This window comes from Urocampus carinirostris, chromosome 7 (genome assembly GCF_059441175.1).
Source record: "Urocampus carinirostris isolate Australia breed hairy pipefish chromosome 7, RoL_Ucar_1.0, whole genome shotgun sequence".
Classification (NCBI taxonomy): Eukaryota; Metazoa; Chordata; class Actinopteri; order Syngnathiformes; family Syngnathidae; genus Urocampus; species Urocampus carinirostris.
The window spans coordinates 8,130,615-8,143,115 of record NC_142355.1 but is presented as its reverse complement, the minus strand read 5'-3'; the positions used below and the strand labels follow the sequence as shown (position 1 = coordinate 8,143,115).

The 12,501-nt window shown below is 41.1% G+C and overlaps 1 protein-coding gene and 1 pseudogene across 1 annotated transcript in view; one reads left to right on the top strand and one right to left on the bottom strand.

Annotated features, from left to right (window-relative positions):
- Positions 1-12,501, bottom strand: part of slc7a5 (solute carrier family 7 member 5) — a 35,156-nt gene that overhangs the window by 13,299 nt on the left and 9,356 nt on the right. The window contains exons 3-7 of the mRNA XM_088339657.1: positions 7,665-7,770; positions 7,530-7,574; positions 7,332-7,455; positions 2,325-2,428; positions 2,118-2,214 (exon numbers count right to left, since the gene is read on the bottom strand). Coding sequence (XP_088195783.1) covers positions 2,118-2,214; positions 2,325-2,428; positions 7,332-7,455; positions 7,530-7,574; positions 7,665-7,770 — 476 coding nt within the window. The remainder of the gene's footprint in view (positions 1-2,117; positions 2,215-2,324; positions 2,429-7,331; positions 7,456-7,529; positions 7,575-7,664; positions 7,771-12,501) is intronic.
- Positions 9,569-9,747, top strand: LOC148362236 (U2 spliceosomal RNA; annotated as a pseudogene).

Below are 12,501 nucleotides of genomic sequence, written 5' to 3'. Positions count from 1 at the left end.
ATAGGTGTTGGGTAAAAATGACTGCAACAATTAGCCTACATTTTCAGTTGCAGGAAATTCTTCTCACTACAATTTACTAATCTGGTTGGATGGATGGGATGAAACGTGCTCTGGATGTGAGGTCGGTTAATTCAATGGATGCAACAGTGTGTGCAAGGGATAGACGTGAATGGTGAAGTATAGTTAAGAATAATTGCTATTGACGCATATGATGCGGAGGGGGTAAACCAGTGTATGTTGTTGGGCCTCTCTGCATGGCACAGAAACATACCTTGTTGTGCTGTGGGCTTAATGTTCGTCCAAAGCGAATAAATGTTTGGTGACAGACAGACGGATGGATAATTTACCACTGGGAAACGCTACCTTAATTTTTTTCATCGCCCATAATAAATGTTCATAGTTGATACATAATCCTTGCACTGATACCCATTTAATGGTACCCTGTTTAGGTGTAGCATGTAGCAGAAAAAAAATCATAGTTAAGATGGTCGTCTCTGTGAATTACCGTATTTTCCGCACTCTAAGGCGCACCGGGTTATAGGGCGCACCCCGAAAAAATAGTTTTTGGTCCTATTTTTGACATACATAAGATTATAAGGCGCTACAATGGGAACGTCGACAAAACAGTCAGATAGTTCAGTCAAACTTATTACCCCCTTAACGTTCCCAAAGCTTGCAAAGATGCAAATACGTGTCGAGAACACGTGCGGATGCGGTGTTCGTACGATATCACTCAAATGCATCGTTCCATCATTCGGAAGGTTAAAGTCTTGGGATTCAAGAAATGCCAACCATTCCTTAATTTCTGTTTTCTTTTTCGCTCGCAACTTAATTGTGCATATGAAAATAAAAACTTGGAATTGAGTTTAATTTAAAAATAGACACTCCATTCCATCCATTATCTGCACCGCTTATCACAGAAACATCGAGTTCAGTCTGAAACAAGATACAGGGAAAATATATAGCCGGAGTAGCTCACCGAAGTCGTTGTGTTCATAATAATGTGCAGCCAATGTCCTCTTATATCCGTGAGGGTAGTAAATCCAGGAGAATAAAATATTTACAAATACAGAATAGAAAAAAATGCTTTCTCTATGCCGTCAGCCTCGTGCTATACACATTCATCTTTTTCGGCCAATTGCAGGCTTTGTTTTGCCGTTTAAGCCAATGCCAGCCTGTAAATGATAAAAAGGATCCGCCCCTTGACCTCCGAATAACTTTAGCCAATAGTGATCGATTCAACTGTTGATTGACACATCTTTTTCGGCCAATTGCAGGCTTTGTTTTGCCGTTTAAGCCAATGCCAGCCTGTAAATGATAAAAAGGATCCGCCCCTTGACCTCCAAATAACTTAAGCCAATAGTGATCGATTCAAATGATGATTGACACATTTGTTAGCCAATGAAACGCCGGTAAATAAATCCCAGCATACACCGCGTACTACTTGGCGTTCGGGGGAAAATCTAGTCGGCGGCTGCAAGTTAGTTGGAAAACTTAATGTTGATGCATAAATAAGGCGCACTGTATTATAAGGCGCATGGTCAGCTTTTGAAAAAAATAAAGGCTTTTAGGTGCGCCTTATAGTGCGGAAAATACGGTACCTTTTGTATGACTGGATCAGCCTGACTCTCCCAATATGAAAAGTTGGATATATTTGATTTTTTTGATACCTTGCAGCATGCTGTGCGTGGATTTATTCAATGTTATAGCCATCGTTTGTATTTTCTGTTTTCTAGACATCGTTCATTAAAACAGCAGCCTGCCAGCATCTTGGTACTTTTCATCGTCAGGGCGATGTGTACGGGGCGATGACGCTTCACGTGACAACGCCATACAAACTAATGCCAGCTGCCCTTAATCACAATGGAAGAGGAAGTGAAGTAAAGCCACCAGAGCAGGCGTGTTGGCATCATTTTTAAGCAGATTTGTTTTTTTAATTTTTGCTATATTTATTGAGTTGTTTATCGAGTCAGACTGCCGAGAAACATGGTAAAAATTTCAAGCATTTACGAGCACATCTCCCAAAATTCAAGCCCTTTTCAAACCTTGAAAACTCTCCAATAAACTTCAAGCATTTTCAAGAATTTCAAGCACTGAATATGAGCATTTCTACTCACAGTGAATATCAGCGATGGAAGAGGCGTCAGCAGGGTCGGGTGGATCATTGAAAGCAGACAGGGAAGGTGACCTTCACGGGAGCCTACGAAGAACAACCTACGATTGACCAGTATAAATGCAACATGTATTAAGGTATTGCATGTTCAGGCCATTCTTCTATGACCCTGACTTTCATACTTTGGTAAGAATTCGTGCAGACGATTTACCTTGATGATGTGAAGAGAGAACCATTGACAGAACCAAAGCAGGACAACCCCACAAAGACTGGGATGATCCAGGACATCACACCCAGGTGCCTATTGCCAAAATCCTATAAGGACATAAAATGGTATGTCTGGTAAACAAGATTGACACAATTCATTGACTATTTTCTTCATTTACTCAATCAATGGTCATCAATTCAATGGAAACTGTCATGTCCTGCACGGTTGTCATGTTGCCCAGCTGGCCCCGCCCCTTGACACCGGCTGACCTGCATTTTCCTGAAAGGGAACTGCCCTTTGCCAGATCATTGTTTACCCTTGTTGAAAACCTGTTCATGCCTGTTTGATACCTGTTTATTCTTGTTGCACTTCGGTGTAACATTCTGAGAGATTCCTGCAAGTTCTGTTTAATCCCGTTAAATGCCTTGTCTGTAGTTTTGCCTGCATTTGAGCCTGCCTTGTTTTGTTTTTGGTCCGTTTGTGTGTTGAACAACTTTTCTTTCTCAATTAAAGTGACAGACCGTCCACTCTAATGAGTTCCAACTTCCTGATTCCCGGTCCGTTTCGTGACAGAAACACTACACAGGAGACAAAACCTCTTTCGAGCTTCACCTGCAAAATGCAGTCTTTCAAAATAATCAAGTGTGTAAATTGCAGCGAATACCATGAGGTAACTAGGGATTCTTTAGTAACTAGATTAGTACAGTGGAACCTCGGTTCTCGAACGCTTCTCAGTTCGCACAAATCGGTGCTCGAGCAAAAATTTCGCGAAATTCTTGCTTCGCTGTTCGGTCAAAAAATCGGTCTTCGAACGCCGGTAATGTGTGAGTGCGTACGCTACGGTGCGATGCTGAGCGGCGCACGGGTGTAGATGGCCCCCACCCCTCGTGACCAACTTTTATCACGTGTGTTACAATGTATGTGTTTCACCCGGTGCGGTTAGAAGGGGGCACCAACTGTCAATGTAAACACTGAAGTATGTCACTCAGCTTTAGAATAGAATAGAATAGAATATGCCTTTGTTGTCATTGTTACAACATGGGATATGCTGTGACAACAAAATTGGACGACTCCAGTTCCACATTTACAGTGAGGATAAGGAAACAAAGACAAAGGACCGGAAACTTCAGTGTTTACATTGACAGTAGGTGCCCCCTTCTAACCGCACCGGGTGAAACACATACATTGTAACAACGTGCACACGTCCCTCTTTTTTTGCTTTTGATATCGAGGAACGGGGTAAGAAATCCCATTCATAATTCTTTTCTTTATCCTTTTTTTTATTTTTACACGTTCATGTTAGCGTAATCTTTCGTACGGAAGATTACGATAACGCGAACGTACGATTAGTCTGGGTTAGCGTTATGATTCGAGGTAAACTTTCAGGGTGTTGGAACTGAGCCCAAAATTCAGGGTGTCGGAACGGAGCCCCCTTTCCAATGAAGCGCTTAGCCACTTGTGGCGCTAAATGACTTGTAAACGACCTGATTTTTTTATTTTTACACGTTCATGTTAGCGTAATCTTTCGTACGGAAGATGACGATAACGCGAACGTACGATTAGCCTGGGTTAGCTGTATGTTTACGTTAAACATTCAGGGTGTTGGATTAAAACGATTTACATTATTTTCAATGGGAAAAATGATTTCGGTGATCGAACAAATCGGTTTTCGAACAGGGTTCTGGAACGGATTATGGTCGAGAACCGAGGTTCCACTGTAACTAGTTTATTGTTTTTATTTATTCAAAAAAGTCTCTCAACATCCCATATATTTTATTTAAAAATGCTATTGATTGTATGACATGGGAAGAAAGGCCATATTTTTTCACTCTATCATTGCAAAAATGAGGTTTTAGGGCTGTACTTTTAATAATTTGAAACTATGATGTGATATTTGTTGTCATGGTTACCATTTCGTTGTCACAATATGTTAACCCATTTTGTAACAATGACAATAAAGGTATATTCTATTCTATTCTATTCTATTCTATTCTATTCTATTCATACTGTAGGAAAGTCTAGTTGCCATATTTGGCTTTTACTTGTGCTGTTACTGTCATGGTCGCCTTGGCGACCGGTCTGCCCCGCCCCCTGGGCCCAGCTGAAGCAGTTCAACTAATCGAGTGTCTGCTATTTAAGGCTGGATTGTGGGCTTTGCGGGTGCGGGCTCATTACATATACACACTCCCGGTCTGTTATGCCTTGTCCTGTTTTAGTTTAAAACATTGTCCGTTCTGTTATGCCTTGTCCTGTTTAGTTGAGTTGGAAGAATTAACTGTTTGTTTCGTCATGTCCCAGAGTTTTGGACAACTTTTATTTTGTTAAATAAAACTTTTGGATCGTTACGCAATTGAGTTCTCCCTTCCTGCCTCCTGCCTCCGTTCTGGTCCGATCACCCCTTCCACTCCAACCCGCCTCGTGACAGAATGAGCCCGCGGTTGCGGAGTCCCCCCCACAGAACCAAGTTAAAAATTACAAATACATCTCTCTGAAAAAAACTAAACTTTATGCTAACTCATAATGCTAACAACTCAACGCTACCGGTTCTCTACCAACATCTGCCAGATCAATCACAACTCTTACAATTGCCGCGGGAATTGTCTAGTTTTTTTTTATTATCTTCAACATGTTGAGAAGATGGAAAGAAGCTATTCGGGTAATATTATTAACATGTAATTAAAAACAACAGATTAGGGTCAAATGGCATCAAGATGGCGGCGCGTCGGGTAGACGCTGCGGCTCGGGCTCCAGTTCGTCTTTTGTTTTTCAGTGTCCCCTGATCCCTCTTATTTTCCCTTCGACTCCCTTCGCATTTACAATAATATCCACTACATCCCGAGGGATATACAGAGACCACCGGATCTCCCTGGAAGATTTGCCGCCTGCCGACAATGACAACGATGGAGAAAAGACTGAGCTAAGCTAAGAAGGCGACCACACAGACCAGCGCTCCCAAGCATGTTCAACCAACGCCAGATCCATCCGTCCACAATGAGCGAATTGGAGACTACGCGCTACAATAATAGCGGAACCATTGACACACACTGCTCACTCGATATGGAGTTTCTAGCTATGTGCCGGGAGAGTTAACTGTGGTCTTTGTGTTTGCTGTATACTTTCCACCGCTAACAGTTTCACCAGATGCTAACGTTAGCATAGCGCGAAATCTTCTGCCCGCTGCTAAACAGCAGCTTGCACTACCCCAACGGAGCTTTATCGTCGACGGCGACTTTAATCGGGCATGTTTATTGACTGTACTCCCAAATCCTTTCAATTGTGGACTCCCAAATCTACTAAATTGTGGACTGAGCAATTCGGAAAAACGCTGGACTGTGTAATGTAAGATCAAACATTCGGTTGTGTCCGGCAACTCTGTTCGTCAGGGTCAAGACGCAAGAAGTTAGTGACATCCGTCTTGTTATCTCAGTGGTGAAGACCTCCAGAATTCCTCGACTTAATGTAGCAGTTTACTCCATTGGCAGATAAAATTGAGTTTTATCTGCATTGTTTTTGTATAGTGACTTGTTTACCTGACTGCCCATTTTGCACATCTGTTCAGCTGCTCCTCTTGCACTCTTTGCACTTCTGTATAGTACTCATAGCTATAATTATTTAGTATATTATTTAGTATTTCAATACTTCAATTCAATACTACATATTTATATCTGTACAATCAAGGAAACTGTGCGGGTCAGATGTATCGACATTTCGCTCTGTATACATGTGTACAAGAATGACAATAAAGTATATCTGAATCTGAATAGTAATGGAAAATAATATACTTGCAAATAATGTCACCTAACAGAAGCTGAAAAGGAGGGTACCGAGTACTAAGCCCTGCAGAACGCCAATGTTAATGATGTCTGTGTATTGTCTACTGATGCCTTTGCAACATCCATTGCAGCCTGGTCACCCTGAAGAGGAATTATCGTATGTCTTGCCCCTTTTCAAGGTTTCTCCATTTTTCTCATCCTGTTTTTTTTTTGTTATTCCTTTCCCTCCTGTAAGTTTCAGTTCAGGGGATGTTGTAATGGTTGTCTCTTGCTGCCCTCTTGGACTTTTTTATTAAGGCCCGTACAATGAACATAACTTGACTATTAAACTTGAGTTTTGGAACGGTATATTTACTTGTATGGTAGCGTTACATCACTGGTATCCAAACTGTGGCCAAAGGATAATTTTCAAAGGGGTCCGTGAATCACACTAAAATGTACACCTGCTACTAATTCCTCAGTTTTATAAGCAGCAGTGATTTAGTAAAATGTAAAATTATAAATAGTCAGTTTTAAATAAAAAAGTATAAAGTGTGGAAGTGAAGAAGCTATCTGTTCTGTTTTAGGGATCAGATTTAGAATATGTTGAATTACGGGTTGTAAAAATGGCCAATTTGTGAAAACTTTCGCCAGGTTTGGTTTTAAATGTAGAAATGGGGTTTAAGTGATTTTAAATGCAGAAAAAATACATTTTCTGGTGGATTACAGGGTCTAAAGTGCACATACAGAAATATTTGTCTCATTTAAAACTGATGTTGTGTTTTTTTAAATGTAAAACTATAACATAGAATTGCTTGATTGTCAGACTTTGGTTTGGTGACAAAAAGTAAAAATAAAATGACATTTTTGCAACTTTTTGCTTTGTGGCACTCGGAGAAAAAACTTTAAAAAGTGTTTTGATCTCAGTATAAAAATAGCCTCAACAGTTAACACAAGAATGAAATGAAATGAAATGATCTGCATTTATATAGCGCTTTTCAAGTCAAGACTTCCCAAAGTGCTTTACAGTGAGCTTCACATTTCCCAATAGCGGCCGTGCAGCCATGTAAGGCGCTAACCTGCATATTGGGGGGTATTGGAGGTTCAGTGTCTTACCCAAGGACACTTCCACATGTAACACAGAGGAGCCGGGATTCGAACTGCGATCTCTTGATCGCAAGACGAGCGCTATACCTCCTGAGCCACTGCCGAATATTTAATATTTAATTTTTATCAATAAACATTTGAAAGCCCTTACCACAGCCACAGCCTCTGAGTTGAGCATCTCATCAGTTGAGAGGGTAGTGAAGTATGCCAGGTTGGTAAGAACATAAACTGCTGTTACGATTGGCAAGGAGATGATGATAGCCCGGGGCAGGTTTCTGACATTGAAAAATGATCCACTTAATTCACATGACATGACAATTGCATGACAATTAGACTTTCCCAAACTTACTTGTAAGGTTCAATCATTTCTTCAGTAACGAAATTCAAGTAATTCCTGAAAAATAGCATTGGAGGTTTAGTTATAAGCATATAAAAATTGAAACATGTGTTGATAGATAGTTGCTAGCAATGTGATCACACTTACCAACCACCGTAAGCAAACAGGCCACTGTAGAGCGCCAAACCAATGTTGCCAACTTCATACTTGGAGCCCTCAAAGGAGTTTTCTGGAAGGAGTGAATCGGTGCCACCTGGTGAAGAAGAACAAGAAAGCAAAAACAAGTGACGATAAGCGATCGAATACAGTGAGGGACAGAGTGCAGGATTCAAACTCCATATAAGAAGTGCCAAAACAACAAAAGTTGAGCAGGAGCATCAATTATTATCTTCAGCTTGTAGCCCCCACTGAAGATCTCCTGATTTCTGTCGGTTTCAGGGCATCCGAGCCACATTCCTGGCAAAGCTTATCCCCGCAACATGCACACACATTCTCAGACACATGGTCGGTTACTAACTCAACAACCCCCGGGCATGTTGCTATTGGATGGGTTAGCCCTTAATCCTAACATGCTACGCATGAGAAACGCCGGATGACCAAAGAGCTGTACAGTACAAAAACCCACCCCCTGAACTTGTGACCAAATCATTCCAAGAAACTGTACCCTGACTGACTTGTGAATGTCCATTTGTTGCTTTCTAGGTTTTGGCCCGCGAGTCAAAGAACCATTGCTGTTTAGGTTACCAGACACTGTAGTCAAGGTGCAAAATGTGATTGGATAAAGTTTGAACACTGATGGAGTTGAGTCTACCTATATACAGAGAAAAGCCTTCCCTGAGCGCAAGATTGCCTGCAGATAATCAGATTATGCAGACATAAGTAGGTAGACCATGTAGACACACAAGTACTTTTAAAAACACACTAGTGGTGCAAGGGTACCTCGTGATAAAACAAAGAGAGCAAACAAAGAACACACCTATGTAATATACCGTAAATTCCGGACTTTAAACCGCTACTTTTCCCCCAAACTTTCAACCCTGCAGCTTATTCAGTGATGCGGCCAATTTATGTAATTTTTCTAACGGCCGCCAGCAGCGCTCGAGTACAAAAGGTAAGATTTAGACCGGTGGAATATATGCACCGAGGAAGACTGCAACTTCTTGGCTTGACTAGCGGCAAGAAATCTTTCACTAAAACTGGCCGCATGCGAAAGGCAACTTTTTTGCAAGTCTGCCAGTGGATCCTGACAGCGTGGGGCAGCATCAAAAAATCCACCATCACCAACGGGTTTCGAAAAGCCGTGACGGAGAGGAGGGGCACACCAGCGACAGTGCGAGTGAGGCTGCGGGAGCGTGGGACGACACTGAGAAAGACAACTTTGATGGCTTCAGTTTTAAGGAGGAAGATGAGGACGGTTTACCGTGATTTTTACAAGTACGGTATGTTTTTTTAACAGACCCGTTTACTGTGTTGCAAGCGTGTTGCTAGCGTGTTGCTACCAATAACATGCACCGTTTGGGATGAAAGTTATATTATTATTATTAAAGCTTTGAAAGCTCTCTTGGTGTACCGTCTTTTTTTGTAAATATGTGTAACCATGTATAATATGTATTTGAAACTGTATATTTTTGTAATGTATTTATTTGTATTCATTTTGGACACTTATTCTGATATGTTTTGGACCGGCGAATTAAAAAGAAGGGGCGTAACAAACGCGGGCTGACGGGAAGTCGGGACCGGTAAAGGTGAGTGTTTGTGGACACGGCGGACAATAGCGGATATATATTTTTCCCACCCTTACCTTTGGAAATATACACTTTTTTCTTGGGATTACTTTTAACTGGACCCGGACTCTGCCGGTCTGCATCAAACCTTAAGTACCGGTATCATTTTACGTTCATTTAGCCGGTTGTGATTATTGGACTGCATTCTTTAATGAAGGATGGTGGGTAGGATTCGGCATGGATTTGGTTTTTGAACTGTGCACTGCAGCGGTTTGTAGCAAGGCTTTGATGCCAGGTCCTTAGCTTGGCCTTTGGCTTTGATGCTAGGTCCTTAGCTTGGCCTTTTGGCCAGGCTTTGATGCTAGGTCCTTAGCTTGGCCTTTTGTGTACTTTCTATGAAGTCACTATCTTTGATTTTTGCATTTCGGAGATGGAATATGAGCTTGCTCTGTCCACTCCACGCATCGGCCCGGTATTGCAGTACCTCCGGGAACGGTGCATTCGCAATGATCGCAGCAAGGCTTTAGGGCTAGGACCTTAGCTTGGCCTTTTGGCTGAGAGTAAGTGTCCCGGCTCCTAGGCTTTGTAGCGTATTATGAACTGACCGATAACGGATAATGGATAATGAATAACGAAGATAGATCAATAACCCTTAAAAACCCCAAACCCCATATTCAGTTACAATCGCGAGACTTAAAGCCGGGTCTGGGTTAATTATGTGTTACATTTTTTTAATGTGGCCGCATGTGGCTTATATACAGGTGCGGCTGGTGTAAGTACAAAATCGGTTATCCTCTTGAAATGTGGTGGGTGCGGCTTATAATCAGGTGCGCTCTGTAGTCCGGAATTTGCGGTAGTTCAATTATACTGTGATACCAAAGCATGTTTGCCTTACATCTTTCAAACACTGTAATCAGTATTTACATAGAGCTGTTGACTACAATATTCTTTCATGCAAATAATGGTTTGGCAGGGTGCTCATGCTTCCTGCTTGTTTATAATAAACTGAAATAAGTCTTTGACGTGATTGTAAAGTATAATATGCCGTGGTAGCATACACAGTAGTTACAGTACCTCGATATACACGATATGTCATGGAAAAATAATTTAGGGAACAGTTTTTCCGTTTTATTGGTAGCAGTATGAACTCAATGTTGTGAAATGAATTATATAATCACGCCAACAATTCTTTTGTGCCTTTTTTTTCAGAATGCTGAGTTGACGGGGATAGAGTCAGGTATCACACTGTCCCATCTACCTTTAGTGTTACCTGCGGCATTCCGCAGGGCTGAGTAATTGGTCCCCTTCTTTTCAGCATTTATATGCTTCCGTTAGGTGATATTGTCCTCAATTATGGCAATTTCCATTGTTATGCAGATGACACTGAACTTTATCTTCCATTGGTGAAATCTGCTCCACTAAATTGTGGACATTTGAAGACTTGCCACACTGAGGTTAATAGATTGATGTCAATTAACATCTTTCACCTCAACCCTGAAAAGACTGAAATATTAGATGTTGGTCCATCTGAAAGCTGTGACTTGTTTTCAAACACACTTCTACTCTATAGCATATGAATAAACTATACTTTTCTTGGACAATATCTCTGTATTATTTGTGATTGCAACATCCTTTGCTGTCTGGTAATCCTGAAAGGGGGATGCCACATGTGCGGTCCCTTCTCAAGGTTTCTTCAGTTTCCACATGTTGAGGTTTTTGAGTTTTTCCTTGCCCTCATGTTGGTTCCAGATCAGGGGATGCTGTAATAATAAACTGAAAAAATAGTCTGTGTAATAACCTGTGAAGCCCTTTGAGACTCTTTGTGATTAAGGGCTATACAAATAAAAATGACTTGACTTGACTTGCTTTGAACATTGACAAATGTAATATTACCCAGAGTGGCTCAGTCAAAAATCTAGGTATCACATTTAACCCTAATCTGTCCTTCCAGTTACACTTTAAGAATATTACTAGAACAGATTTTTTTCATCTTCGCAATATTGCTAAAATTTGCCCAAAATCACCCAGTCTGGTCCTGAGGTTATAATTCATGCGCTTGTTACCTCCCGCCTTGATTACTGTAATGTACTACTCTCCGGTCTCCCAAAGTCTTGTATCAAGTGCCTGCAGCTGGTACAAAATGCTGCAGCTAGGCTTTTAACTAAGACAAGTGAGTTTGATCACTCTGTGTCAGTTTAACATGCGATTTTAAGTTATGTTGGCATTATACAAAATTAGGCATGGACTTGACCCCTCATAACTTTCAGTTTTAATTCCCCCCATGTAGCTACAAGGAGCCTTCGCTCAGAAAATACTGATCTGCTAGTGATCCCAAACAGAGATCTGCAGGTTCAAGAGAGTTCTACATTCAGGCCTTGGTGCTGTGGAATGCTCTGCCGTCTGAGATTCGATTTGCAACCTCAGTGGAACCATTTAAATCGAGGCTTAAAACACACTTATATTCTATAGCTTATGAATGACCGATGTTTCGTGTTGACGATGTCTGTGTATTGCAACACCCATTGCAGCCTGGTCATCCCGAAAGGGGATTACCTCATGTGCCCCACACTGAAGTTCTGAGTTTTTCCTTGCCGTCATGTAGGTTTTAGATCAGGGAATAGTCTGTAGTCTGCAATAGTCTGTGCAGCCCTTAAGACTTCTTGTGATTGAGGGCTATACAAATAAAAATGACTTGACTTGACCCAAGATACTGGTGTCTGTGGTTAACAGCCTGCCTTTCCTAATTCTATTCTCATTTTATTTTAGTTTCTGAAGGTAGCCACTTAACCTCCGTAAAACATAGCCTCTAGTGAAGGAAAATGGTCTAGCAAACCAAGAGAAGACCACATGCTTGCTTGACCCACCACCTGAGCCCACAAAATTCTTTTCTACCATTTTTCCAAATGTTGAGTTGATGAGGATGAGTCAGTTATCATACTACTACATCTACCTTTCACCTCTGCTGGTTTCCTGACTATTTGAGTCAGGTGTCAAAAAGTGTTGGGTCAAAAATAACCCAATTTGGGTCAAGCGTTGTCCAAGCCATTACTTAAGTTTGTTCATATTGATTTAAATAATGACTGTTGGTTGGATCCCTGTTTATATTGGTTAATCTGTAGTTTGCAACAGTCTTTGATCTGTGTGATTAAGGGCTATACAAATAAACATGACTTGACTTGACTAGCAAAAGTAAAACCAATGTTCTAAAAAGATCCAAAATATTAATGTTAACATAATTGTAAGATTATCTGATTTAATAA